Source organism: Saprolegnia diclina, assembly GCF_000281045.1.
Source record: "Saprolegnia diclina VS20 unplaced genomic scaffold supercont1.77, whole genome shotgun sequence".
Classification (NCBI taxonomy): Eukaryota; Oomycota; class Saprolegniomycetes; order Saprolegniales; family Saprolegniaceae; genus Saprolegnia; species Saprolegnia diclina.
In genome coordinates this window covers 179156-205789 of record NW_008246144.1, presented here as the reverse complement: position 1 = coordinate 205789, position 26634 = coordinate 179156, and the positions used below count along the sequence as shown (strand labels likewise).

The following is a 26634-nucleotide window of genomic DNA, read 5'->3' as shown; positions in this document are numbered from 1 at the left end:
CCGTTCGATTGTGCATAGCGAGGTGGACTTTTTTGGGGGGTGGGTACCAAATATTTGGTATCCGGATACCGCAGCAAACAATTTTCATCTTTGAACCGGAACGATGGGGCAAGCCGAGAGCAGCCCATTGCCGCTTGCTGCGCTGAGCGGCAGCCTCGAGCAAGTCCAAGCGCTCTTGGACCAAGGCGTCGACGTCAACGGCCGCCACGAGGTGCTCGAGCTATCCAGTCGCAGTGCGTGACGCCGGCGTGCTAGGGCCGACGCGCCTTGTCGTACGCAGTCCAAAGGAACCACGCCGCCATGATCGACGCGCTCATCGCTGCTGGCGCCGATGTGGACAGCCCCAACGAGGTTCGAGCCATAGTGAATGCAGTTGACGTCAATGGTCTCAGGTCGTCGCGGCGCCGCTGGTCCTGGCTATCCAAGACGAGAACGAAGACGTTGTGAAAACGCTCCTCGCTGCTGGCGCCAGCGTTGATGTCACTAGTGTATAGCGCTTGAACGATTCCGCTGGAGCTCTGAACGACGAGTAGGGCGGGAAGAGCGCGCTGACGATCGCTGTCAGCTCCGAAAACATCAACCTCGTGCAACGTTTGTTGGATGCCAAGGCCGATGTCGACGCTTTTCATGGGGTACCGTCCTATCCTGCTATTCATGCCATTTTACTACTTCGCGTAGAAGTACGGTGTCCCGCCGATTGCTATGGCCATTCACCGCAAGTCCCCAACGCTGCTGCGGCTCTTGCTAAGCGCTGGTGCCGATGCCAACGTCGTGTCAGACTCGGACGTACACTGTTGAGCACAACAAGCCTTCAGGGTTCATGCATGTCTAGGGCTCTACGCCGCTGATTCAAGCTGCGGGCTTGGGCTCCCTCGAGATTGTCACGATGCTGCTTGAGACCGGCGCCAAAGTCAACGTGCATGCGGAGGTGCGCCTGGGAATCCCGGTCGTTCCGCCTCGAACGACTATGTAGATGGCGGGCACAGCGCTGCACCAAGCCGCACAAACCAACGATGTTGAAATTGCATCACTTCTGCTTCACGCGGGCGCCAACGTCAACAGCGTCGACAAGGTACACTCGCATTACTGGGCTATTTACTGAAGATTACCCCCTCAGGAGCGGGAGACACCGCTGTTTCGAGCCGCACAGCGCGGCCACGTGGCGATGGTCGACTTACTTCTCGCGGCCAATGCCGACGTGCACCGCTGCAATGATGTACGATCTCTAAGATCTCAGCGGTTGCTTCAACTCCTATCGGTAGGATGGGCAGTCGTCGCTGTTTGTTGCCGCCGAGACCGGCCACGCAATCGTGGTGCAGCACCTCCTCCAAGCCGGCGCGGATCTTCACAAATGTGCCATGGTACAGCTCTCTCTGTTGAAGGGTAACATTTCCAGCGTGTCGACTCGACCTAGTTTGGCCAGTCGGCGCTGCATGCAGCTGTAAGCGCGGGCCACACGCGGATCGCGCGCATGCTTCTCGCCGCCGGCGCGTACATTGATCGGTCGCAGGTACGGGTCCTGGGGACCAGCGCCAAGCTTAAAGTTGTTGCTTAGGCTGGACCGCTCGCGGCAGCCATCGAGGAAGACCACCAAGACATTGTGCTGCTCTTGTGTGAGACAATCGTCGAGCGAGCCAAGCTACCACGACCGACCGTTGAACTGCCGCCGATCGAGAGCGATGAGAATGATCGCTGGCTCCACGTCGACGACGCAGCGCAGCATTGAACTTTGCAGCATTTGATTACTCGAAGTGTATTTTGAAACCGCCCTCGTCCAGCTACTGGTGTTGACAACATCGCAGTCATCCGTCTTCATTGGCTCGTAAGCATAAGGAGGTGTGCTGCGTCAAGTTTATAAGCATAGCATTGTGGTGCTGGCGTGTCCAGATCACCCAAACAATCTGCTTTGCCACCGATCGAAAAGCCTTTACAGAGCGTGCGTCATGAGCCTTTCCCGCGGCCGCAAGCGACTGCTTGAGCCTCTGTTAGCACTGCAAGACTATCGTGCACACCTGTACCAGTGCGACCTTCATGCAATGGGTCGGGTCCGGGTGGGCAAAAACAATAAATAGGCTGGACCGGGTGGGTCCAAAACAAAATGGAGTCACGGGGGTGTGTTGAAAAATCTCGGGCAGGTCTCACGCAGCAACTCATCACCAAAACAGAATTCGGCAGAGAGTGACATTCATTCTGGGGTGGGTGCATTTTGCAAATCAAAAACATCGTACCACCACCTTACTTGGCAATTTGCTCCGCCGCGCGAACCACATGGGGCAAACCGAGAGCTGTTCGTTGCCGCTTGCTGCGTTGCGCGGCAATCTCGAGCACGTCCAAGCGCTCTTGGCCCAAGGCGTCGACGTTAACAGCGTCGACAGCGAGGTGCTCGAGTGCTTCTCGTAGCATTTCGTAAGCTTCGACGAGGTTAGGGTCAATCAGCCTTGTTCGCGTCGGTCGAGAAGAACCATGTCGACGTCATCGACGCGCTTCTTGCAGCGGGCGCCAAAGTCGACTTCAGTGGCGAAGTACGAGGGCCTTCCACTGTGTTGACTCTCACCTCAACTAGGGTTTTGTGTCACCACTCATTTGCGCCATCCAGAAGGAGCGCGACGAGGTCGTGGCCAAGCTCATTGCTGCTGGTGCCGACGTCGATTTTATAATCGTATTCCCATCTTTGACTATATTGGGCGCTCTCACTGGTGTGTAGGACGGCAAGAGTGCGCTGGTCTACGCTGTCAGCACGGAAAACGTCACTATTATTCAAAGACTTCTCGACGCCGAAGCCGACGTCAACGCCTATCACAAGGTACCAACCGTAATTATGCTGCTTTACGCAATATGTGAGCAGGAAAATGGAGCCCCGCCCATTGCTATGGCCATCTACCTCAAGTCTCCGCTCGTACGGCTTTTGCTAGATGCCGGGGCCTGTGTCAACTCGGACGTACGTGCAGAGCCTAGCCCGCGACAAAGCTGTGAGAATTGTAACATATCTAGGGATCGTCGCTGTTGCATCTTGCTGCCGACGTGAGCACCCTTGAGATTGTCACGATGCTGCTCGAGGCCGGCGCCAAAGTCAATTCGCAAGGCGAGGTAGAACTCGAAATTGTGCCTCCTTCGGTTTAAGGACTATCTAGACGGCGGGCACCGCGTTGCACGCAGCCGCCCAAAACAACCGTTTTGAGATCGCGTCCCTACTGCTTCGAGCTGGCGCTAACGTCAACAGCGTCGACAAGGTATCGATTGCTGTGGCTTTGTGAAGCATGGACGTCGCCCAACTCAACATCACCTCAGGAACGGGAGACACCGCTGTTTCGAGCCGCGCAGCGTGGCCACGTAGCGATGGTCGACCTACTTCTCGCGGCCAATGCTGACGTGCACCGCTGCGACGAGGTTAATTCTGCTTCTCACATCTCTACGGCTACTCGACTCGAAATGGTAGGATGGACGGTCGCCGTTGTTCATGGCTGCCAAGAACGGGAACACGATCGTGGTGCAGCACCTCCTGGAAGCCGGCGCCGACATCTACAGATGCACCTCGGTACATCTCTCATCGCCAGTGCCTCTCCACCAATGCGTCTTGATCTCGCAGACGGGCCAGTCGGTGCTCCGTGCAGCTGTGACCTCTGGTCACGTGCGGGTCGTGCGCATGCTTCTCGCTGCCGGCGCGTACATAGATCGATCGCAGGTGCGCACAGCGGCTATGGGCTGATGAGCGCTCAAACGCCTCGAGTAGAACGGACCGCTCGCAGCCGCGATCGAGGAAGACCACCAAGACATCGTACTGCTCTTGTGCGAGGCGATCGTCGAGCAGGCCAAGCACCCGCGACCAACAATCATGCTGCCACCGATCGAGACCGACGAGGCCGACCGCTGGCTCGACGTCGACGACGCGACCACGCTGCCCGACCGAGCCTAAGAACCAAGTTGAAGTGCTTGCCAAAACTCTCGAAACACAATAAAACCTCTTTTTTTCAATAATCGAAGATCGCAAAAATGGAGGAGCATGGCATCGCGTTGCCGTCCAAGCCGACGGCGCTCCTCTCGGTGCACACGCGGCGCTGGGAGTCGCCGGACCTCGCCGCCGCCGACGTCGACTTGAACGCGCCGCTCTCGAGCGTCCTCGTCGTCTTCCTCAACGGGCTCGGCCTGCCCCAGGACTCGTGGTTCCCGGTGGCCGACGCCATCCCTGCGCTTCTGGCGCAGCGCGCGCTGCCAGTGGCATCACAGGTACTGCTCATGTCGTACGACCGATATGGGCAAGGGCGTACGACGGACAAGGACCCAGCAGATGCCACGGCGCCGGACCCGAGCCACGGCCACGACGCCTTGGACGTCGTCGCCGACTTGAACGAGCTCTTGTACGTCGTCGCGCAGCTTCTGGCTTTGCCCGGGGGCCAGCTGCCGCCCCTCGTCTTTGTCGCCAACTCGATCGGGTGTGCGGTCGCGCGGCTATACGCGCAGGTGTACCCTCGACGCGTGCACGCATTGGTGCTGGCCGACTCGATCATTGCCAACTCACATTACGGCCTCATCATTCCCGACCCGGACAAAGAGTCAATTCCGGACGAGATGCACGTGACGCCCGAGATGCTGCGGCGCGCCCGCGCAGCCCTTAACGCACGCTTCCACCCAGACGTTGGCAACGCCGAGGGCTTCTCGCGCAAGAACCTCAAGGAGCTCCTGCCGCACGCGAACGCGCCCAAGCTGCTCGCGACACCAACGATCGGTCCGTACGTGACGGTGCTCGAGCACGACCCGGCAGTGTTTCTGCAAGAGTCGATCGCGATGCCCGAGGTATCGCCCGAGATCGTCGAGCAGTTCACACATCCGTTCTGGCACGCATACAACAATGGCCTCGTCGAAATCACCAACGCCGAGCGACGACGAGGACCCGTTGTTGTGCATGGCGCCGGCCACTTTATCCACGCGATGCAGCCCCTCGTTGTGGCCACCGAGACCGTCAACCTCGTCGTCAAAGTGCTTCTAGACACGTGCCCCACCTCCATGTAGCGCTCTTAAACAATCTACCCGAGTTAAAGCTCCAGTGGGATGACTCAAGCCCCGTGGTTAGCACGTACTTGCACTGTAGCGAGAGAAGCCGTCTGAGGACGTGGGCGATGATGATCTCGGTGGCCGACGATCGGGCCTCGCTGCCATGCAACGTTGGTGCTCAAGTGGAGGACACACATCCATGCTTGCTCGTGTCAAGCTCAACGAGTTAGCTGCTGAGGTTAGCAGAGGAGGTGTCTCGTTGGCAACCCGGATCTTGCCAAGATGTAGACTCTGTACAAAACACTGTTTGAGGAGGGTTGACGATGGGCGTTCCGGATACGAGTTGCGTATCCGGCTTGGTTTCAATCGTCATGTTCCGCCGTGGCTGGCTCGGACTGCAAGTTGCCGGCGCGCGCCACCGCCATGCAAGCAGTAGCGGCGCCATCTCGCTGCGGGCGCTCGACGACATATTGCTCGTCGTGCAGTTTGAGCGCGACCGGCAACAGGCTGCGACCGGCGTCACGCTGCTGCCGGGGCGGTACACGGTGCCGCCGGACCCGGCGCTGCCCGAGCACCTCCACGGCAAGACCATCCACATCACCGGTCTTCGAACGCTCGGCAAAAAAGGTAGCCTTCCGGCGTCGTTTGTAGAGGCCTTGACGACCGCTGGCTTCTTGTGGCGCCCACTCGAGCACCGCTGGGCGCTCTTCATCTCCGCGCTCCGCGTCCACAAGCACATGTACGAGCACGTCCTCGTGCGCCAAGACTTTGTCGTGCCTTCTGGCGACCCGGCGTGGCCCGTCGAGATGTGGGGCGCCCGACTCGGTACGATGGTCACTAAGCTGCGCGCGCAAGGCGAGGCCAAGTGTCCACCAGCGCGCCATGCGCAGCTCGCCGAGCTGGGCTTTGCGTGGGACGCGTTTGCAGCCAAGTGGGACCAGCGCATTGAAGCCTTGCGCATCTTCAAAACGCAGTATGGCCACACATTGGTCCCGTTCATCTTTGTCGTACCAGCGAACGACCCAGCGTGGCCGCAGCGCCTCTGGCACTACAAGCTCGGGTCCGTCGTCAACTACATCCGGTCGGGCGACGCAGTGATCACGCAAGAGCGCCGGACGCAGCTGAACGCGCTGGGGTTTGTCTGGGACGCCAACAAAGAGTCGTTCGAGACAAAGCTGCGCGGCTTTGGACGCTACAAGTCGATGTATGGCAACCTCCACATCTCCAGCACGTTCACCGTGCCCTCGGACGACGCGTGGCCCGCAGATCTCGCGGGGATCAATCTCGGGGCCGCGGCCTGGTACTTTCGCCAAGGCAGACTCACCGGTACTTTAGCGGCGGAGCGCATAGCTGCCCTCGATGCCATCGGTTTTGCCTGGGACTGTGAGACATAAGCTCCATCAACACGACTGCAGTACAGATTTGCCAGTACACTGAAGGTGGCAGCGACCTTCGTGCAGAGGCCTTGCCACGGCGCTTTGGAAATTTGGCGCCAGGGAATGTCGCACATGTTACCGTCGCGACAATTCCAAGCCAATCATCCGGATAGCTCACGACGACGCGCCGACGAGGGCGCTCGTGGAACGCTGCCTGCCATGGCAAAAGTCGTCGAGACCACGATGGAGAACATTGCCTAGTAGAGTGCACGAGCTCTGCGGCATCAGCGTAGCTTGGTAGCATCCTTTGGGCGGAGGGCTGAGTCGGGTGAATCTTCAACATCCGGACAACTGGGGCAAATTCGCTCAAAACAGGTCGGGCGTCCTAGTCTCAACATCAATGACAAGGATATGGCCTCGTTCCATGGTGCGTGACACATTCCATTGCACATGAGCTCGCGTCAAGCTCTACTAGTAGACGCCTTGCAAACGCTTGCGTCTTGCCCCCGATCCCCTGCCGGGAGGAGGAATCCAGGAGCGGACAGACGCGTGATATGCAAAGTGGGATTCAAAGCCAAGAATTCCTGCATAAATCAACGAAATTCCTGGAAAAACAATTCCAAAAACGACGTAGTTCCCGAGGACGCTCTGGAGGACCCTTGTCGACGTGGGCATTACTAGCCCTGCTTCTACGAGCCCCACGTTGAAATTCGGACGAATTGGGCGTCGCTCCTTTCGCATTTCAGTGTGACACACGTTTCGATCGAAACGCAAATAGTGTACGACGCGTGGCACGCGCCTTGCAGGTTGCGGGCAATGGCTCTGTTGCCTCGCACGAAATCGTCCAACGAACAAGTGCAAGTAAAAGTGCGACCAGTAGACGACCCGTTGCTGCTGGCGCCAGCGCGATACTCGTCACTGGCGCCGAGCAATCGCGACGTTCCGACCTTGAAGTGGTTGATTTTGACGTCAACCTCGATGTGTCCGCGCATTTAGAGACAACTCGTCCACTTTACGTAAACGTGATAGTATATATACGTGTACCGCGGCCACGATATGCCATTCGAATGCTTTGCAGGCGCCACGACGGCGGCAAGCCGTCGGACGCGGTGCTCGCCAGCATCGTGGCCGCACGTTGTGAATGCACACTATTTTTGTGGCTGGTATCCGGAAACCGACGTGGGTATCCGGCGCAGGGTTTCCCTTGAAACGCCGACGCATTCGCCAATTTGCTACGGACCAGTCAAGACTAGAAGATCATGAGCCAAGCTTCGTTCGACGCGTTCGTGCAGAAGGCCGCGGTCTCGGCGCCCGTCGCCGGCTACCTCTACAACCAGGCCGAGAAGAGCTCGCTCATCTGGAAGCGCCGCTACTGCGTCCTGCAGGAGAGCGCGCTCGCGATCTTCTACTACGAGTCGGAAGAGGCCGCCGCCGAGGGCTCGCTCAAGGGCAAGATCCCGTACTGCTCGGTGCACGACTGGGACGGCAAGCCGCACGGCTTCCAGGTAGACACGCCATACCGTGGTATCCTAGGCTCATGCACATGTACCTAGTTTTACACGCCCACCAACAAGTGCTTCCGCGTCTACTGTGACTCGGACGACGAGCGCAACAAGTGGATGACGGCGATGCAGGCGCAGCTCGACAACGCGCCCGAGGTCGCTGACGGCGAGCTTGCGCCGTATGCGCGCAACGGCGCGGCGTCGCCGACGGGCTCGCCCCGTGCTGCGGCTTCGTTCCGCACGCTCCGCTCCGACTCGTGGCGCGGTGAAGACGCCGACCTTCCGATCCTCCTTACGGAGCTTGAGGACCTCCGCTCGCAGGTCTCGACGCTCCGCTCGGAGCTCGCCGTGTATGAGAAGACGGACAAGACCGTCTCGGACGTGCGCGCGCGTGGCGGTCGCCAGCGCCGCGGCAGTGTGTTGGAAGACGGCACGCCGATCGCGCTCGAGCCGCGCGAGATGGAGCGCATGAAGCAGATCTTCTCGCTCTTCGACTCGAACAGCAACGGCAGCATCAACGCGTCGGACTTGCAGAAGCTCCACGCGCGCCTCGGTGAGCCCATCACGGACATTGAGGCCCAGGAGGCGCTTGCGTACATGAACCCGGTCGAGGGCAACGTCAACTTTGTGTCGTTCATGAAGTGGTGGAACGAAGACCACAAGAACGAGAACCCGAGCGAAGCCATGCAGCGGTACGAGTTTGCACTTGAGTTTGCACTTTGTCTCACATTGCCTCTAGCTACCAGGCCAAGTTCAAGTTCCTCAAGGCGCGCATCGCCAACCCCGCGATCGGCAACATTGAGACCGAGATGACAGGGCCGTGCCCGTCCTTCGAGTTCCGCGTCAACTTTGTCTACCACCACCGCGACGGCTCCAAGGTCCGCATCTCGCCGTGGCACGACATTCCGCTCTACAACGCGGACGGCAGCGTCAACTTTGTGTGCGAAATTCCCAAGTGGAGCCGCAAGAAGTTTGAGATCGCGACGGGCGAGCCCTTCAACCCGATCAAGCAGGACACGAAGAACGGCAAGCTCCGCGAGTATGGCTGGGGCGACATGATGTTCAACTACGGCGCGCTCCCCCAGACGTGGGAAGACCCGAACCACATCACGGAAGGTACCGGCTGCGGCGGCGACAACGACCCGCTCGATGTGATTGAGATTGGTACCAAGAAGTGGAACGTCGGCTCGATCGTGCAGGTCAAGGTCCTCGGTGTGCTCGCGCTCATCGACGACAACGAGACGGACTGGAAGGTCATTTGCATCAACGTCGAGGACCATTACGCCTCCAAGATCCATGACGTCGCCGACATTGAGGCGCACATGCCCGGCTGCATCGCCGCCATCCACGACTGGCTCCGCGACTACAAGATGCCGAGCATCAACCAGTTTGCGTACGAGGGCAAGTGCATGAACCGCGACTTTGCCGAGTCGGTCGTCGCCGAGACGCACGAGTTCTGGAAGCTCCTCGTCGAAGAGCGCGGTGGCCAGGCCATGGTCTAATGAGCTTCTTTTCAATTCACATTGCTCTATATAACAATCTCTTTCTACATGAGCTCAGCGACCAAGTGCAATGTCAACGAGAGAAGGTTCCTTGGAGTCGTCAAGATCGAGACACACTCGAGAAAGACCGTCGTGACGCCTGGCCTTGCAGCGACCCCAAATGCGAAGCAGGTGGTCGCGCGGGTGATGGCAGTTGCGGCCAGTTGCGCAATCGAGCCAAGCGGTTTGTCGCCGGCCATTACGCGCGTCGCAGCCGAGTGGGCTCGAGTTGGCGCCGCCGCCGTCGACGCTGGCCACGCTGCGTCTGAGTCGGACCAGGTCCAATGTACTAGTAGTATTCACTACGAGTCAGTACCGCTCCTCGCGGGGCCGAGTACCTTGGCGCGTCCATCCAACTTGGGTTCAAGTCGCCAGTGGCCTTTCTTCGTATCGTCGGTGGGAGCGTGATGGTGTATAATGACTTGAAGTTTCTATATGCATACAAACATCCAGTGATCCATGTGAAATCCAAATCGCATTTGCAATCAGTTTCTGATTTGCAAGACGACGAGGATGCGGGAGGCCAAGCCGCTGCTGCGCCCTGCTGACGCCGAGGACATTGACCAGCACGCGACGATCGCGACGTCGTACCTCGGCCTCATGAGCACGATGGCCGGCGCATGTATCCTCGCGCTCCCGAGCACCATGGGCGCGACCCACGTGCTGCCCAACCTCCTCATCCTCGCGGCCGTGACAGCGCTGAGCCTCCTTGCGTGCGCGTGCCTTGTCGTCGCCTGCAACGCCACCGGCGTCTACTCATACGAGCTTCTCTCCAAGCGCCTCTGCGGCCCGCTCGTGCTTTGGGGCATCCGCGCCATGACCATGGGCCTCCTCTTCGGCGCCGTCGTCATGTACATCGTCATCTCGATGGACATGCTCGAGCCGTTCGTGCCGCTCTCGCGCTTTGAGCTCGGCGCACTCTTCACGATCATCTGCCTCCCGCTCTGCCTCCCCGACACGATCCACGCGCTGCGCTACACCAACTTCTTCGTCGTCCTCTGCGTGCTCTACATCGTGGTCGTGCTCTCGTGGCATGCGATCGGCATGGACTGGCCGACGCCGTCGACGACGCACGTGACGTACGGCGCGATCGCGTACGCCGTCCCGATCCAAGCGCTGAGCTTCTGCTGCCACCTCAACGTGCCCCGCGCGTACGGCGAGCTCGTGCACCGGAGCCAGATCACGATCGTGTCGACGCTCATCATGGGCTCGGGCGCGGCCTTGTACTTGATTGCGTCGATCGCGGGCTACGTCTGCTTCAACGGGATGCCGCCGGCCGACATTCTCACGGGCTTTTCGTCCGAGGACGCGAGCATCAACGGCGTCCGCATCGCGCTTGGCCTGTGCATGATGTGCAAGACGCCCGTGACCTTTCAGCCGATCCGCGAGGTCATTGAGACCGTCTTCCTCGGGCCCATGACGCACGCCGAGGCGCGCCACCGCCTCCCGTTCCGCGTCCTCGCCACATCGGTACGTCGTCATGGTTGTCCCGAGTTAAGATGCTGATGGTTGGTGATTAGATCTTTCTGCTCGCGGCCTTTGTGCTCGCCGTGACGGCCGAAGACGTTGGCGTCGTCATGGGCTGGATCGGCGGCACGACCGGCATCCTCCTCGCCTTCACTGTGCCTGGCTACTTTGTGTGGCAAGTGGCCAACGACGCGTACAACGAATGGACGCCTACCGACAAGACCCGCGGCCGCGTGGTCGCCGTCGGCATGATGGCCACGGGCGTTGCGCTCACGATCATCTCAATCACCAAGTAGAGAGGCCGTAGACCCCATAGTACATATAACCATTGCTCGTACAGCTCCATGGTCTTGACCTGCGCGATGCAGTCGGTCTGGCCTCAGCTCTTATTGAGACACTGCAGAGATATCCCACGGATGGGAGACGGTTGTGGGAAGTGCATCGTATCCGGATACAATCCTGCAGATTGGCTCGCACTCGAAGGTCGACGATGGAGTACACGCCGCTGCTCTTCAAGGACACGTCGTCGTTCTTGGCGCGGCCGCATGGCACGGTCGCATCCTCCTACGTATCGCTCATGTGCTCCATGCTGGGCGCGGGCGTCCTCGCGCTGCCTAGCACCGTCGCCAGTGCGACCGTCGTCCCGAGCGTCGTGCTGCTCATCCTCAACGCCGCACTCACGGGCCTCTCGTTCCTCTGCTTGGCCTTGGTCGCCGACGCTACCGACGCGTACTCGTACGAGGCCATGGGCCGTCTCCTCTGCACGCGCGTCGAGCTCTGGTGCCTGCGGCTCGTGACGTTACTCCCGCTCTTTGGCGGCGCGGTCCTGTACATGGTCATCGCCGCCGACATGGTCGCGCCTGTGCTGCCGCTCTCGCGCGCGAGCATCACTTTGGTGTTTGTCGTGTGTCTCTTTCCCCTCTGCCTCCCCGACACGCTCCACGCGCTGCGCTATTCGAGTGCCATGGTATGGATCGCGGCTGCAACTCATTCCATCATGTCGATCGTAGGTGGTCGCATGCGTCCTCTACGTCGTCCTCGTGCTCGTGGGCCATGCAGTCGACAAGCCTTGGCCCGCGCCCGCGCATGACGTTACCTTGGTTGGCCTCGCCTCGGTGCTGCCGATCCAGACGCTGAGCTTTTGCTGCCACTTCAACTTTGTGCGTGCGTACGGCGAGCTGCGCTGCAAGTCGTCGATCACGCATATCGCAGCGTATGCGCTTGCGTCTGGGCTTGTCTTGTATACGATTGCGTCGATCGCGGGCTACGTCTGCCTCGGCGGCGCGCCGCCCGCCGACATCCTCGACGGCTTTCCGCTCGCTGACGTGAGCATCTCGGGCGTCAAGGCCGCGCTCGCCATGTGCATGTGGTGCAAGACGCCGCTCGTGTTCCAGCCGTTCCGGGAGGTCGTCGAGCTCTGGTACATGCGGCCCAAGATCGAGCACCTCCGGCTGCCCTACCGCGTGCTGCTGATTTTGGTATATCTAAATGCGCTACCAACACTGCTTGATGCTGTCGCTAGGGCTTTCTGCTGGGCGCGGGCGCCGCCGCCGTGGCCGCCACCGACTTGAGCCACGTCATGGCGTGGGTTGGCGCCTCGGCCGGCCTCGTCGTCTCGTTCATTGTGCCCGGCGTCTTTCTCAAGAAGGCGCTCGACCAAGGCTTCCTGCCCATGGTGCAGTGGCACTTGCATCTCGCCCGCGCCATGATCCTCATTGGCACGAGCTTACTCGCCCTCGCGCTCTGGTCCTTTCTCTAAGCCACATACACTCGCCATAGATGAGCTCGCGTGCTGGTGTGGCGGTGGCAGCGGGTCGTTGAGGGTCGCCGGGTTGTCGGATCAGCCCTGGTCGAGGCCACTTGGTCCTCGCAGGCGCCACGTGGCCCGACGGAGGTCGATGGTCGGCTGGGTTGTGTGCGGTCGACACCGTCTCGGTTGTCCATCGTAGCTTCTGACGCCAGTGCGGTCGCTATTCCGAACCATTTTAGCCAATCCACTTGCGTATCACCTTCTTTTGCACCAATGAGCAGTCATCGCCGGCTTGGGCAAGGCGATCATTTTCGCTCATTATTGCATGCTTTTGACCAATGAAAGTGACTTGTCGCAGTATTTTGGCCAATCAGGGACCATTGGGCGTTTTGGATATTATCGCAGTCAACAACACACGAGAGAAGACGAATGAGCGAGCGCCGCCTGCTCCTGCCCCTCAAGTCGATCCGCGCCAGCCCCGGCGCCAGCTTCGCCTCATCCTTCCTCACGCTCTCGTCCTCGATCCTCGGCGCGGGCCTCCTCGCGCTGCCCCACACGCTCGTGGTCGCGCAGCCGACGCCGGCCCTTGTCGCCCTCGGCGCAACCGGACTCCTCTCGCTCGCGTCGCTGCACTCGCTGACCGTCGTCGCCCATGCCACACAAGCGTACTCGTACGAAGCCATCACGAGGCGGCTCTGCTCGCCGCACCATGGCCAGCTCATCCGCGCCATCACGCTCCTCCCGCTCGTCGGCACGGTGGTCATCTACCTCCTCGTGGCCACGGACCTCGTCGCGCCATTCGTGGGCCTCTCGCGCCCCGCGATCTGCGCGCTCCTCTGCCTTGTCCCGTTCCCGCTCTGTTTGCCGGACGTTGTGCCCAACTTTCTCCACTGGTCCCGCCACTTGGTACACGTTTTCTTTCGCTCAAGGGACGAGTCATGGACTGTTTGTAGATCGTGCTCTGTGCGCTGTACCTTGCGCTGAGCCTCTCGGGCCACTCGGTCGGCGGGTCCTGGCCATCGAACGCGGCGTCGTCCAACTGGATGGACGTGAGCTACGTCGTCCCGATCCAGCTCTCGAGCTTCCTCGGGCATGTCCAGCTCCTGCGGACGTACGGCACGATTGGCGACGGCCAGCAGGCGCTCACGACGCAGCGATACCTGCCTCTCCTCGTCGTCGTCTTTAGCCTCGGCGTCTACTACGCGGTCGCGACCTTCGGGTACCTCGCGACGAGCGGGACGCCGGCCGACAATGTCCTCGCGTCCTTTGCGTCTGACGCTTGGGACGTCAACGTGCTCCGTGTCGTGCTTGCGAGCGCGCTCCTCGTCTCGATTCCGCGCACGTTCTTTCCACTCCGCGACATCTTCGAAGACACGTACTTTGCCGAGCGCAAGTCGGTCGGGCGCCTCGTCTTCCGCATGGTGGCCACGCTGGTGCGGGTTCAACTCCCGAGTCGACTTGGTTTTGACATTGTATTGTAGGTCTTCTTCGCCCTCGCCGGCGGCCTCGCCGTGCTGAGCCCGGGCCTCGGTCTGACGCTGTTTTGGTTTGGCGCAGTCGTCGGCAGCGTCGTCATGCTCGTGCTCCCCGGCTTTTTCCTCTTTGAAGTGACCCAAGGCCCGGCGTTTGCGCTCCCGGGCACGACCTTCTACAAGATCTTAGCCGTGCTCTTGATGCTTCTCGGGCTCACGCTTTCGGGTGTCGCCATCTACGGCCTCGTCGCCACCGCCATTGCGTAGTAATACAATGTGCATATCGTTCATATGCTCGTTGATACCTTGATAGTAAGACCTTGAAGATCGTCGGCTTGGGCATTGCACCACCACCACTGGCACGAAGCCGTCATCATCGCCAGCACAGCGTTCGAATGACCGATCCTCTGCCCTTCGGTGACCTTCCTTCGCAGCCGCGTGCCGCTACATCGTTGCCGGCGGAGTGGCGGGACGTTCGCCTCGACATCGGGCATCGGTTGTCGAGAGGAGGGAGACATCGACGACGCCCCGTCAGTAAGATCCGCTGCCAGATCTGGAATCTGGAATCTGGTACGGTCGCGCTCTCGTGGCCGTTGGTTGACTCGTGACATGGAGTAAAAAAGGGGCTCTGGCGACCTCACCAACTTCAACTTGCCGTCTCCCACTCCTGTCCACACCCTCGGTGGAAAACCGAATCTTGTTGAGTTTTGCCCACCTGCAAAGTCCTAATTCGGTCAATATCCGGTTTCTCCCAGACAATGACCCTCGACCGTGCCCCGGGCGAGTATGCCTTTTCAGCGCCATACCCCGGTGTATGCAAAAGGGCAACCTCGTTTGTCATCATTTTCCAATGGCACGTAACGAGCAGAGCGCGCTCCTGGTCAAGGCCGGTGACGAGCATGGCGCGTCGGCGCCGCTGCCGCAAGGAACGTTCTGGACGTCGACCTTTGCGCTCGTGGGCACCATGATGGGCGCCGGCGCGCTCGCGCTTCCGAGTACGATGGCGATGACCGGCGTCCTCGGGTGCACACTCCTCTTCGTCGTCATGGCCGGCTTTGCGTTCGTGTCGTGCTACGCGTGCATCGTCACCGCAGACGCAACCGGCGAGTACTCGTTCGAGGGCATGAGCAGCGTGCTCTTTGGCCGCGGCCGCCAGTGGTTTGTGCGTCTGCTCACGCTCGTGCTGCTCTTTGGCATCATGGCGGTCTTCATGGTCGTCGCCATGGACCTCTTGCACCCGTTCGTCGCTGCGTATGTGAGTCGGTATGTGATCGGCGCGCTCTTTACGCTCGTCGCGATCCCGCTCTGCCTCGCCGAGTCGCTCTACGCGCTGCGCCACTCCAACTCGATCGTCGTCGGCTGCATGGGCTACATCTTTCTGGTGCTGTTTGTGCGCGCGGTGCAGACGGGCGGGCTCCCGGAGGCGTCGCCAGCCATCTCGGTGGACGGCGTGCTGTACACGATCCCGCTTCAAGCGCTGGCCTTTGGCTGCCAAATCAACTCTGTCCGCGTCTACGGCGAGCTCCAGCACAAGGCGCAGATGCACGCGATCAACTTTACCACCATGTTCTTCGGGTATCTCTACTGGCGAGCATGATGTATACATATGTATGTCTCTAGGTGCGTGCTCTACGCCTGCTTCAGCTTCCTCGGCTACGTGTGCTTCCACGGCGCGATCGTGCCCGACATCCTCACGGGCTTTGCGTCCGACGACCCGCTCGTCAACAGCGTCCGCATCGTGCTTGGCACGTGCATGGTGCTAAAGATCCCGCTCATCTTCCAGCCCTTCCTGCATGTGCTCGAGGCCGTTGCTGTCGGCGACGGCGACGTCTCGCGTTCCACGCGCACCTCTTGGACAATGGCGTCGCTCGTTGGCGCGTACGTCCTTGCGATTACGTGCAAGGACCTGAGCATGATCATGGGCTTTGTCGGCGCCGTCGGCGACATCCTCCTCAACTTTGCAGTGCCAGGTACGACTGCACTGCATTTTGGAGCTCATACGAGATGCATAGGCCTCTTTCTCTGGCAAGTCGGCGTCAACCAGGTGAACGCCAAGCTCAAGTACGGCGGCGCATTCCTCGTCGCCAGCGGCGTGCTCATGACTGTGCTGTCGCTGATCGGTCTCTTGAAGTAATGAGCATAGAATGTACATGTTGTTACTGCGGCTGCGTGTGGGGCGGTGGCGTCGACGTGTGCAGGAAGTGGCGGAACTCGCCCATCATCTGCGCGAGGTTGCCCGCCGTTTGGATCTGTCGATGCAAGTCGATGGTCCGCGTGATGCCCTTCTCGTTGTGGTTGACCAGCTTCTCCTTCCGGCGCATCTACACGCAGCGTGATGATGACCGCCTGCGCCATGGCCTTGACACGCGTACGATCTCCTTGTACAGCTCGTCGCAAACCGAGTTGAAGGCGTCGATCTTCTTCTTGATGGCCTCGGCGCCAGCCTCGCGCGTCGCCGGGCTACAGGCGCGTGGATGAGCGAAGGAGAAGGTCCGTATGTACGTACTCGGCCTTCTCCATGAGGAGGAAGAGCTCGGAGCATTCCTTCAGAATGGCGTCGAAGGACGCCGAGATGTCGTCGACGCGGCTGCTAAAGGGCTTGTTCGGGTCCTTGGAGAACTCGCTCTGGAGCATCAAGTCGGCCATCTTGCGTTTGCGGTGGGAAAGCTGGAATGGGCAATGCCGGATAGAATCCACATATCCGGATTTAGTCGAAACGACACTGTAGTCGAAATCGCGACTAACTATCAATACTCACATTCAAGATCGCCAAGCCGCAAACGTTGATGGGCATAATCTCGCCTGCTGTCGCCGGTGCCGTAACGACTGCAGCTCACCGCCCCCGACGACAAGCTAGGCAACCGACCGCAAGCCCGGGACTTGAGCGGTGGCACGACTACGGACTTGCAAGCCGTTGGCGGCCACCAAATGTTCCTGGCGTCTTCGATGCTCGAAGGTTTGGCGCCTTTCGCGCAACGGTCCATTATTGCCGACAATGCAAGCCAGCGCCGAGCCCCCCAAGGCTTTCACACCGCTGCTGCCGTCGACTGCGTCGTCGTCGTGGCCGCAAAAGAACGCAGCGCAGTGTGTCCTTATCAACCTTGTCTTACCGCTCTTGCTCTACTACGCGAGCATGCCGTTCACGACCGAGCTGCGTGCGATGCTGCTGGCAGCGCTGCCGCCCGCGCTCGAAACGCTGTACCAGATCCTCGTCTTCCGCTGCCTCGATCCCATCTCGGCTCTAGTACGTATGAACCGCAGCATATAACAACGCGGCTATCTTGCTGAAATAGCAAGTGCTCGCGACAGCCTCGGCGCTCGCCGCGCTCTTTCTCACCAACGAGCCCAAGGTGCTCCTCGTCAAGGACTCGTTCACGACCATGACGATCGGCGCCGGCTTTCTACTCTCGCTCCAGTGGGACGACGAGAACCTCGTGTGGCACTACGTGCGCGGCTTCTACGGCTCTTCGGACGCCAAGCGTGCGTCGCTAGCTGTCTACTGGTGCCATCCCGAGGTCCAAGCGGTCTCAAAGTGCGTCTGCCGCGTCTACGGCGTCGCGCTCCTGCTCGAAGCCTCGCTGCGCGTGACATGCATCAGCCTCTTCTCGATTGGCAGCATGGTGCTGCTGTCGCCGCTGCTGGCCCTCGCGTTTGCTCTGCTCATGCTGCTCTGGACGCGGTCGTACGTTGACCAGTGCAACTTGCCGCCACTGGAGCTGCCACCGCCCACAGTGTCCATGTACCAAGCCATCTGATGCGACATGTGGTTTTATATATATCATCTTTAAACCGAATAAATACAGAATCGGGGCGACTAGGACGCTTGACAGTGCTGCCAGTCGGCACGGTACGCCACCGGCAAGTCCTCGGCTTCCCAGCACCCGATGGGCTCGAGGACGCAGAGCGCGTCAACCTCCTCTGCGCTCGTCAAGTCGACGTTGAAAGCTGTGGCGCAGACGTAGACGGTGGGAACGGCCGAGTTCGCATCGTACCGCCGTCGGAGGAGCGTCTGGTCGCGCTGGGCAGCGTCAATAGCAGCGAACGCTGTCGCGTGCTTGCGCGTGAGCGCGAGGTGACCAATTGCGCGGCTGGAGCGCGCGCGCTTCCAGTGCACAAACTGCTGCGGCCAGCGCACGCTCTCAAGGCAAAAGGTCCCTGGCGACTCGGACTCGGCGATGCGAAAGACGGCTCGGGGCGACGCGCGCGTTGACCAGACGAGCGAGGAGCGCAGCGGCTGCCCGCTGAGGTACCGCTTGCCGTGGTGCATCGAGACGAGGTGCACGAGCGACTCGTCGATAGGCTCGATGGAGAGGTACTCAGCGCCATCGAGGAGGAAGCGCGATTCGACGACAGACGCAGTCGACGACTTGTCGGTGGCGACGACCATGGCCTTGCCAGCGTCGCACGTGAGCACAATGGGCGCTTGCATGTTGAACGCAAAGTGCAAAATGCAAAATGGCGTTGGACCAAGATGGCTGCCCTTCGTTGCACTAGACCATCTGCGGCGGGACTCCGCGGGTTTTGCGTCAAGACAGTGGCGCGGCAGCTCAACGTGGGGCGAGACGTGCCACCTGTTGCCGCGTCGAACGTGGCAGCTCGGACAGGAACGCACTGTATTTTTATCAACACTGTCTCGTCGCCTCAGGCTAGCAGCCTGCGCCATGGTGAGCTCCTGGCGAGGGCCTTGGTGCAAGGGCATCCATCTTCGGACCCAGACCGACGGGGTCCAACTCTTTGCAGAAAGACAGCTGGGCTTTAGCACGGACGGGCTCTACTTGTACCTACGGTACGCCACCGCAGAAGGCTGTCGAAGCCCAGTGCGCAACTACGCAAGTGTGTTCGTCACGTCATGATGGTACTGTGGAAGGATCCGTCCTGTTCGGTTTGGCTGCACGCATGCCTCGTCGTGCATTCTCGGCGTGGGCTCCTTGTCCCCGCTCCATAGGCAAGACAACGTCAAGGCTTGGGCGAGACGACACGAGTGAGATCTGACTTTTATTGAGACGCTACTGGTAATATCCATGCCACCAAGAAGTTGTCGGTGGGGACGACAGGGTCGTCGGCGTTCTCGACTTGGCGATCGGTATGGACGCTACCACCACAGCTCAACAACCCAATGCAAGAAGTCATATTTCTAGCGAGCATTTTTCAACATCCACACCGAGGGTTTTTGGCTCTTCTTTTTTGCACCAAGTTACAGACTCTGCTCCATCGAAGGTAGCTATGGATACATACTGCTCTTATATCCAAGTTAACAGCAAGGACACCAAGGAAACGGCACCCAGTAGAGCCGATCAACCGATCGGGCGCTCTTGAGATCGTTCAAGACTGGAATTTCGCTCTGGCGTTATTGTTGCTCGTTGTTTTACACATTGTTCACGAATAGACTATTATTGGCTCGGGTGGGGGGAGAAGAGGCTCAGCGGCACCCATGTCGAGCCGTCGTGTGATCGCACATCAACGTCGCCCGGTCGCTCCATGCTACGCAGCACGTACCGGCTCCCGCCTCGCGACCGACTCTGCAATGGCGTCGACGCCACGCTGGACACCTCTGGGCTCTCGAAAAGGTCGGTTGGCAGCCCTGCACGCGTGCGCCGCGTCAAAACAAACGCGCAAGCCGGGACCTTTCGGGGCCAGCAGCCGTCTACTTCGGGCGAGGCTAGCTCCATAATGCAGCGCAATCGACGCTGGCTGCGCAACACGATATGCGTCGGCGTCGACAGCGTTGCGTCAGTGACAAAGATCGACCGGCGCGACGGCGTCGACGACCAGCGCAAGCGCGACGACCAAAGCCGGGTTGTCAAGTACTGCTTGCGCCCGTCGACGTGCGACGTGATGAGCACGGGGCGCGTGAGCAGGTAGCAACGGCTCGTCGGGGCTTCCTCGAGGCGCAGTGTGGCCTGGTGAAATGCCATCGTCAAGTGACGCCGCTTCGTGCAGTGCTTGTTATATAGAAGCCAGACGCATGGAGCCGGAAGGCGCTTGGCTGAAAATGGCCGCAAGTGGACAGCTTGGAGAGATGATATTTGGATACATCACAGGGCAACGGATACATTCAAATCGTCCGCGATACCATCGTGCAGAAATATCCAGCGAAAACACAAAAAACATGAAACAACTCTGTGTGCGGGTTGTTCACTCTTGCAAATTCAACCAAGCACTATGTGTGACTTTGTCGAATCAACCTGCCAGAAGGACTGGCAGCCAATGACCAAACGAGTCATTCGTGATTCATAGCAAGACGACCCAGCTGATTTCAGATGCCACATCGTATCACAAGATGATCTCGACACGTCCAGTCGTACGGTTTGTAGTAGTCATAACACTGTTACACTAGACCATTAGTCTAAGTAACGACTGGTGATCGTCTGTCTAAACCGGTAGTCTCCTGCGTGCATTCGATAATCTTTGTGCGAATTCGTACCCGAAAGCTGGTTCAGTGGTCTGTCTAGGCGTCGTCGCTGATATGCTGCGGTGATGAGGACGACTGAGCAAACGACGAACATGTCACGTTCGTTGGATAGTTGTGATGGATAGTTGTTGTTGATATTAGCCGAAAGGGGCAGCCGTGAGAGCACCAAGGGTACCGAGCGAGCAGGGTACGAAGCAAAGGTATATCTTGGCTTCGTTTCAGATCACCCAGGTGGTGCATCGGAGAAGCTCAACAAGCCCCGAATGCAAAATTGATGTGGTTATTTGTCTATCCTGTTCGCCATAGCACCGATTTTGCGACGACGACTAGAACTACAAGAGCTCATCACATAGTACTTGCTCGTACAGTGTAGTGTGCCAACTTGTGACGATCGTCTATCGTGCGGTGGCTAAACCGCGACTCACGCCCCGTCTCTCACGTCGGCCAATCACGTCCACACGATTCAGATGAATGTTCCACTCTTGGTAGCAAACAGCAAACGTGCCATTCTAGCTCTTTCGCTCGCCATGGAATGGCTGCAGGCGTACTGGTGCATTAGCCTCCCGACCAAACCGCTGGACGTCGTCCACGCCGAGCGCTACCTCTTTGTTTTTCCTCGAGCGCATCGCCCGCCGCTCGTGCTGCACTGCCTGCGGTTCCACCGGTGGTACATCTTTCTCGCGGGGTTCCTCGCGCAGCTCTGCGCCGGCATCCTCTATGCAATGATTGTCGTCTTCGAGTCCTTTGCCGGCGTCTTCTTTGAGGACCCCGACCTCATTTCTGGCGCGCTTCGGTCGCTCGTCGTCGGCGTCATCGCCTACTGCATCATTGCCGCCTTCCTCACGCCCCTCCTTGAGCGCCGCGGGCCCCGCTGGTCCATGCTCTTTGGTACCTCCTTTGTCGTCTTTGGCTACCTCGGCCTCGAAGTCGCGCTGCTCGCACGCCTCTGGCCCATGATGCACATTGGGTTGTACAATGTGATCTTACTCCTCTCGGTTCTTATTGCGATATTAGGCTGCTCTTTTCCAGCGTGGGGCTCGGCGTCGTGCTCTTGACGTCCATCTCGACCGCGCAAAAGTGGGCGCCCGACCTCCGCGGCACCATCAGCGGCCTCTGCTCGGTTGGGTTCAGCCTCGGGCAGCCGCTCTGGAATTGGTACTTTGAGACGCTCGAGGAACATGGCGTGCCGCTGCAGCACTACTACTGGTTCGTTTTGGCGGTCATGCTCCCGCTCCTCGGGCTCTGCACGCTCATTCTCCGGACGCCGCCGCCCGATTTCTTCGTCCGCGGCCACGACATGCACGGGATTCCGGTCGACCGCGCGGTCAAGGCCGACGTCATCCACGACGAATTCCTAAAGGTTGGCATGACACTCGTCAACTTTGACGCGATTCGCCGTCGCTCGAACGAGTCGGGCACGACCGACGCCGAGGTCACGACGCGGCAGTACCACGAGCAAGTCAAGGCGCTCACCCTCATGCAGTGCGTGCTCTCGACCGACTTTGTCTGTCTCTGCATGGCGTTTGTCGCGCTCTCGACGCTCAATTTACCGTACATTCCGCTCGCGGCGCCGGGCGCCTCGTGGGCCACCGACTATGCGATCGCGAACGCGGAGTCGCTCAAGCTGCACGGTGCGCTTCTCGGGTTCGCCGGGCGACTGGGCGTCCCGATGGTCTCGGACGCGGTCATTTGCGTCTTTTACGCCAACCCGGCGTTTGCGCGCAAGGTGACCTTTGTCGCCGTGCTTCTATTGGCCGTGATTGCGCTCCCGATCTGCGCCAGTGACTTCGACAGCACCGTGCCGGCCATGATCTACGTGACCAAATTTTGCGGCGGCGCGGCGGCGTCGCTCGTCGTATGCTTCCTCACGGACATGTACGGCGTCTACAACATGGGCGCCATGTATGCGTTTGCGTGGAGCATCTGGGCGACCGTCCTCCTCTTTGTCGCGCCGCTCGTCAAGGTCGGCGTCGATGGGGATACGCTGCTGGTGTTCTGGGCGCTCTGTCTCGCCGGGCTCGTGCTGCTCGTCTTTGTCCGGACAACGTCCCGCGACCGGTTCTACGACGGCTACCGGCTCTCGCTCTGTGGGCGATCGATCGTGGATCTTCCGTTTGGCCCACGGGACGACGACGCGCGCGACGACGACGTGCGGCCGCCAACCATGTCGCCCGAGCGCGGCTCCTTCTTCATTTATGAAATCGACTCGGACAATGGTTTTCAAAAAGTGCACGTCTAGGAGCGTGCCACGTAATTTATTTCGATTGTGTACACTTTGGGATCTTCAGACAGCGATGCGACGACGACAACAAGACGAGCTGTTATAATGTATAATTAGGTGTACTAGACTATGTAGTGGGTTAAATGTCGCGGATGTCGTGGCCGCTGCGCTCCGAGTCCGAGTTCCACATGAAGAACGAGCCGCGGTTGGGCGTGAGCATGACCACGTTTTGGTCCGTCGTCGTCTTGCGCCACTGCGTATTTGGTGTTCGGAACGGAATCTGGACTAAGATGCGACCAAACATGGAAAATTGATAGCCGTGGTAGAACCGGTCGATCGAGACCGTGCGCACAAACACCATGAGCACAAGCCCAACGAGCGAGAGCATCCAGTAGCCGCGGAGCTGGCTCGGCCCAAGCACGTCCTTGAAAAGCGCCTTCACAAGGAGAAGCCCGATGGACCAGCTCGTCAAGATGAGCCCGTACATGGTGCCCATGTTGTAGACACCGTACATGTCGGTGAGGAAGCACGCAATGAGCGCACCGCCGCCGCCGCTGACAAACTTGACCGTGTAGATGAGCCACTGGAACGCGCTGTACGAGTCGAACCGGTCGGCAAAGATCGGCAGCGTCACGCTCTGGATCGCGAGCAGGAGCACAAACACGATCTTGCGCGCAAAGGCCGGGTTGGCGTAGAAGATGCGGATGATGACGTCCGAGAGCATGGGCACGAGCAGCCGCCCGGCAAAGCCCACGACCGACCCGATCGTGACGAGGTGCGCGGCGTCGTCCTTTGTGATCGAGTAGAGGGCGATGGTTGGGTCGGTGCCGTTCTTGGGCGACGCGATCGACACGAACGTGAGCCCGATCGTCGAGTTGGCCGCGAACGCGACGCAGAGACAGAGAAAGTCGGTGGAAAAAATGCACTGGACCAGCGAGAGCGCTTTCACCTGCTCGTAGTAGTGGCGCTCGGTGCCTTCGACGGCCGCCGACGTGTGCTGCTGCGCCGACGTGGCCGACCGGTCCACGAGGTTGTAGTTGACGAGCGTCATGCCGATCTTGAGGTACTCGTCCTGGACCACGTCGGCGTTGGGCGCGCGCTCGATGGGAATTCCGTGCATGTCGTGGCCGTTGATGACAAACGACGGCGGCGGTGTCCGAAGTAGCAGCGTGCAGAGCCCGAGCTGCGGCGTCAGTAGCGCAAGGATGAGCCAAAACACCACGTCGAGCGGCGCTGCAAAGGCGTCGAGAATCGCGTCGATGAAGAAGGTCCAGAACGCTTGGCCGAGGCCGAACCCGAGGATGCAGATACCGCTGGCCGTCCCGCGGAGGTCGGGAATCCATTTTTGGCATGTTGCCATGGACGTCAAGCAGACGTAGCCAAAGCCCACCGAACACAAAACCGTCCTAAGATACGAGTGTTGGGCATGAGCGATCACTACGGTGATTAGAACGAACCCGATGTACATGAGTGCCCACGCGGACGTCGAGAGCGCGATTTGCATCAAGATAAAGCCGAGAAGGATGCCGCCGCTGCCGAGGCTCATGCCCCAGCGCGGCCCGTGGCGCTCCAGGGCCGGTCCCAGCATCGCGACCGTGCACGCGAAGAAGGCGCCGCCGACGAGGAGGAGCTGGTTGCCGTGGTCAGTCGTGTTGTCGCCGGGGAAGAAGTACTTGTTGAACGGCTCGGTCATGACGGCCATCGCGTACAGGATGCCGAGGGCGGCTTGCGCGAGAAAGGCCGCGAGGATGATGTAGACGCGGTGGAAGCGCAGGCATGGCGAGAAGGCGTACTGGCCGCCGGGCATGGGCCACAGCAGCAGCCACTTCTCCGCGTTCACCTCTGCATACGGCTTGGTGCGTACGGTGATGCTCCAGTACTCACGCAGCCACTCGCGCAGCATGCCGATGGAAATCTAATTCTGCTGCAAAGAGCAATCTCGTCTTTGGATTCGCGTATGTAGTACGTTTTATCCTGACACTTGGCACAAGTGCAGCATTGTAAAGAGTCGTATTATACTCGCATATGGGAATACGAGGCGGGCCACGCGATGACGCCTGGGCCTGAGCCGTGGGACACCTGGCCCAGATGTATGGGAGGGAAACGCGAGCTCGCGTGCACGTCCAGTGCGCCGACAGCAAGCAGATGCAGGGCAGGATGGAAGGTCACAGAATTATACAGTATACAACCACGCAGTGTGGTGATCACACGCAAGGGAGGAGACTGGGAGGAGACGCGTAAAAAGCGACCGCAGGCAATTCTTCCCGGCCTGTCTCCCACCCGAGGAATCGACGGTGGGAGCCAGAGGTACGGATGTCACCCTCGTGGACATGAAGGGGGACGCCTGCTGCTTGGATGAGGATATCCAGGCTCTTCTTGCGACCCAACGCGCCACCAGATTGAAGCCGACAGAGTTCGTTGGACTCTACGCTGGAGATGATCACTGCAAAAAGAACGAGCCAGATACAGCTACAGTGAACGACTCAGATGCAAATTCAGCGAGACGAGGATCGGTGGCTGGATGGGCGGCGTGGTATCTTTGGCGGAAAGACCGCGAGCGCGGAATCCGGGACGGGACGCCCGCAGTAAAGAGGCGACGATCGCCGACACGACCGACGGCGCGGCTTGGATTCCAGTGGTTCTGTTTAGTAGCTATACCACGCTATTAGAAGATACAGTGCACGGCCATCCCACTGCAATGTCGTCAAGGCCGGGTACGAATCATGCACCGTAACTGCATGGCATCGAGCACTGCGTTGTAGAGGTAGACGCGCGAGCACCGCTTGTAGACCACTGCTTTTAGACCATTCTCCAGCGACATAAGGCGGTGTGGTCCAAGATCGAAAGCGAGCTGCGGGCTACCTAGAAGAATCTGCACGACAGGCCGACGGGAAGGAACGCGGTGGGAGCTCACGGTGGTAGTGAAGAGAGATTCTTTGGGCTGTCGACCGCTGCAGCGACGGCGCGTTACGTGCACGGCTGGGATTACCGCGCACGGTTGAGGGATTCGAATCAGTGCGTGTGCTTCGATACGCATGGTATCGCAGGCAAGAGACGAATCTCGGTCGCACGTTGGGCGCTGAAGCTAGAGCTGCTGGGAGGCTGCTTTTGTAGCACATTCTGTGGGGTAGAGACAAATAGGATGCAATAAGATTTACTACTCGCTTCTCGTGCTGCCACGTCAACAGTTCTTCGGTTATGTGCAGCTTAACCAATGTCCAATGATCGTCAACCTTGCAGTTAGCAGTGGACATGCAAGCATTGATACCATGTCGTCAGTAGCTCATCGACACGTCCTTTGCGGCGACTCTAACGAGAGTATTTCGAGTGCGACCAGCTTGGAGCTCCATTCTTAGAGTGCCATAACCTAGTGCTAGTAGACACGGAGAGAAAAGAAGCTATTCTGGACGCTTTGAGCAGTACAAGTAGAGAGATCGAGGCCTTATAAAGTACACGACTACCGGTACGATAGCTGGAGCCGCCGCTCCTTCTTGGCTGGCGTTTCGCTGTGCTGCGGTGCTAGCCTTTCCAGGGTTTGAGGCCGTCGAGGTAGTCGCTCCTGTAGCTCAACACCAAGATATACTTAGTCACGCAACCAGAGAGAGATGATTGGGACTGTCGGGACAGTCCGTGCGACCTTGATCTTGAAGATGCGTGACACCTTGGCCATGGCCTTTCCGTAGTGCTCGCGGCGCTACGTGGCAAGGGCAGTCGTATGGAAACGACCTGCTTGACTCGAAATCGAGCGTCGTGCCCTCAAGGCACTCGTTGCTCGAGGTACATTCGTCGATACGGTCCATGCAAATCTGCTCTGCTTGGCGCGCATCGCGAGATGGAGCGCCTACGCATGTTGCCTTGGTTGGACGCGCTTACTTTGAGGTGCGATCGCCTTACCGCCGCTCCG

The 26634-nt window shown here is 59.5% G+C and overlaps 15 protein-coding genes across 15 annotated transcripts; 11 read left to right on the top strand and 4 right to left on the bottom strand.

The window, feature by feature from the left end:
- Nucleotides 1-95: 95 nt before the first annotated feature.
- On the top strand, nucleotides 96-1753 carry SDRG_14775 (hypothetical protein). Its single transcript, XM_008620929.1, has 11 exons — nucleotides 96-211; nucleotides 256-351; nucleotides 393-488; nucleotides 534-632; nucleotides 679-786; nucleotides 833-928; nucleotides 974-1072; nucleotides 1118-1216; nucleotides 1263-1361; nucleotides 1415-1510; nucleotides 1556-1753. The coding sequence occupies exons 1-11, from the start codon at nucleotides 104-106 to the stop codon at nucleotides 1724-1726; spliced, it is 1167 nt and encodes a 388-aa protein (XP_008619151.1). The 5' UTR covers nucleotides 96-103; the 3' UTR covers nucleotides 1727-1753.
- Nucleotides 1754-2268: 515 nt separating this feature from the next.
- SDRG_14774 (hypothetical protein) lies at nucleotides 2269-3913 on the top strand (the record flags this gene model as incomplete). Its single annotated transcript, XM_008620928.1, has 11 exons — nucleotides 2269-2379; nucleotides 2427-2522; nucleotides 2564-2659; nucleotides 2705-2803; nucleotides 2846-2938; nucleotides 2992-3087; nucleotides 3132-3230; nucleotides 3289-3387; nucleotides 3437-3535; nucleotides 3587-3682; nucleotides 3731-3913. 11 exons carry the CDS (start codon nucleotides 2269-2271, stop codon nucleotides 3911-3913), a joined length of 1167 nt encoding a protein of 388 aa, XP_008619150.1.
- A 77-nt stretch (nucleotides 3914-3990) lies between these two features.
- Nucleotides 3991-5007, top strand: SDRG_14773 (hypothetical protein; the record flags this gene model as incomplete). Its single annotated transcript, XM_008620927.1, has 1 exon — nucleotides 3991-5007. One exon carries the CDS (start codon nucleotides 3991-3993, stop codon nucleotides 5005-5007), a length of 1017 nt encoding a protein of 338 aa, XP_008619149.1.
- A 342-nt stretch (nucleotides 5008-5349) lies between these two features.
- SDRG_14772 (hypothetical protein) lies at nucleotides 5350-6420 on the top strand. Its single transcript, XM_008620926.1, has one exon. The coding sequence runs from the start codon at nucleotides 5361-5363 to the stop codon at nucleotides 6381-6383; it is 1023 nt and encodes a 340-aa protein (XP_008619148.1). The 5' UTR covers nucleotides 5350-5360; the 3' UTR covers nucleotides 6384-6420.
- Nucleotides 6421-7592: 1172 nt separating this feature from the next.
- Nucleotides 7593-9464, top strand: SDRG_14771 (hypothetical protein). Its single transcript, XM_008620925.1, has 3 exons — nucleotides 7593-7870; nucleotides 7919-8559; nucleotides 8607-9464. The coding sequence occupies exons 1-3, from the start codon at nucleotides 7625-7627 to the stop codon at nucleotides 9367-9369; spliced, it is 1650 nt and encodes a 549-aa protein (XP_008619147.1). The 5' UTR covers nucleotides 7593-7624; the 3' UTR covers nucleotides 9370-9464.
- A 407-nt stretch (nucleotides 9465-9871) lies between these two features.
- On the top strand, nucleotides 9872-11254 carry SDRG_14770 (hypothetical protein). Its single transcript, XM_008620924.1, has 2 exons — nucleotides 9872-10878; nucleotides 10929-11254. The coding sequence occupies exons 1-2, from the start codon at nucleotides 9922-9924 to the stop codon at nucleotides 11169-11171; spliced, it is 1200 nt and encodes a 399-aa protein (XP_008619146.1). The 5' UTR covers nucleotides 9872-9921; the 3' UTR covers nucleotides 11172-11254.
- A 111-nt stretch (nucleotides 11255-11365) lies between these two features.
- Nucleotides 11366-12634, top strand: SDRG_14769 (hypothetical protein; the record flags this gene model as incomplete). Its single annotated transcript, XM_008620923.1, has 3 exons — nucleotides 11366-11842; nucleotides 11886-12353; nucleotides 12398-12634. The coding sequence occupies 3 exons, from the start codon at nucleotides 11366-11368 to the stop codon at nucleotides 12632-12634; spliced, it is 1182 nt and encodes a 393-aa protein (XP_008619145.1).
- A 420-nt stretch (nucleotides 12635-13054) lies between these two features.
- On the top strand, nucleotides 13055-14364 carry SDRG_14768 (hypothetical protein; the record flags this gene model as incomplete). Its single annotated transcript, XM_008620922.1, has 3 exons — nucleotides 13055-13531; nucleotides 13579-14058; nucleotides 14107-14364. The coding sequence occupies 3 exons, from the start codon at nucleotides 13055-13057 to the stop codon at nucleotides 14362-14364; spliced, it is 1215 nt and encodes a 404-aa protein (XP_008619144.1).
- Nucleotides 14365-14947: 583 nt separating this feature from the next.
- Nucleotides 14948-16231, top strand: SDRG_14767 (hypothetical protein; the record flags this gene model as incomplete). Its single annotated transcript, XM_008620921.1, has 3 exons — nucleotides 14948-15672; nucleotides 15718-16067; nucleotides 16110-16231. 3 exons carry the CDS (start codon nucleotides 14948-14950, stop codon nucleotides 16229-16231), a joined length of 1197 nt encoding a protein of 398 aa, XP_008619143.1.
- A 22-nt stretch (nucleotides 16232-16253) lies between these two features.
- On the bottom strand, nucleotides 16254-16743 carry SDRG_14766 (hypothetical protein; the record flags this gene model as incomplete). The annotated part of the gene is made up of 3 exons (XM_008620920.1): nucleotides 16254-16418; nucleotides 16470-16557; nucleotides 16604-16743. 3 exons carry the CDS (start codon nucleotides 16741-16743, stop codon nucleotides 16254-16256), a joined length of 393 nt encoding a protein of 130 aa, XP_008619142.1.
- A 349-nt stretch (nucleotides 16744-17092) lies between these two features.
- On the top strand, nucleotides 17093-17852 carry SDRG_14765 (hypothetical protein; the record flags this gene model as incomplete). Its single annotated transcript, XM_008620919.1, has 2 exons — nucleotides 17093-17341; nucleotides 17391-17852. The coding sequence occupies 2 exons, from the start codon at nucleotides 17093-17095 to the stop codon at nucleotides 17850-17852; spliced, it is 711 nt and encodes a 236-aa protein (XP_008619141.1).
- Nucleotides 17850-18538, bottom strand: SDRG_14764 (hypothetical protein). Its single transcript, XM_008620918.1, has one exon. It carries the CDS (start codon nucleotides 18524-18526, stop codon nucleotides 17912-17914), a length of 615 nt encoding a protein of 204 aa, XP_008619140.1. The 5' UTR covers nucleotides 18527-18538; the 3' UTR covers nucleotides 17850-17911.
- Nucleotides 18539-19487: 949 nt separating this feature from the next.
- On the bottom strand, nucleotides 19488-20012 carry SDRG_14763 (hypothetical protein; the record flags this gene model as incomplete). Its single annotated transcript, XM_008620917.1, has 1 exon — nucleotides 19488-20012. The coding sequence occupies one exon, from the start codon at nucleotides 20010-20012 to the stop codon at nucleotides 19488-19490; it is 525 nt and encodes a 174-aa protein (XP_008619139.1).
- Nucleotides 20013-20990: 978 nt separating this feature from the next.
- Nucleotides 20991-22782, top strand: SDRG_14762 (hypothetical protein). Its single transcript, XM_008620916.1, has 2 exons — nucleotides 20991-21476; nucleotides 21524-22782. Exons 1-2 carry the CDS (start codon nucleotides 21037-21039, stop codon nucleotides 22746-22748), a joined length of 1665 nt encoding a protein of 554 aa, XP_008619138.1. The 5' UTR covers nucleotides 20991-21036; the 3' UTR covers nucleotides 22749-22782.
- A 22-nt stretch (nucleotides 22783-22804) lies between these two features.
- Nucleotides 22805-24660, bottom strand: SDRG_14761 (hypothetical protein). The gene is made up of 2 exons (XM_008620915.1): nucleotides 24188-24660; nucleotides 22805-24136 (listed from the first exon to the last, which is right to left on the bottom strand). Exons 1-2 carry the CDS (start codon nucleotides 24631-24633, stop codon nucleotides 22870-22872), a joined length of 1713 nt encoding a protein of 570 aa, XP_008619137.1. The 5' UTR covers nucleotides 24634-24660; the 3' UTR covers nucleotides 22805-22869.
- Nucleotides 24661-26634: the final 1974 nt, after the last annotated feature.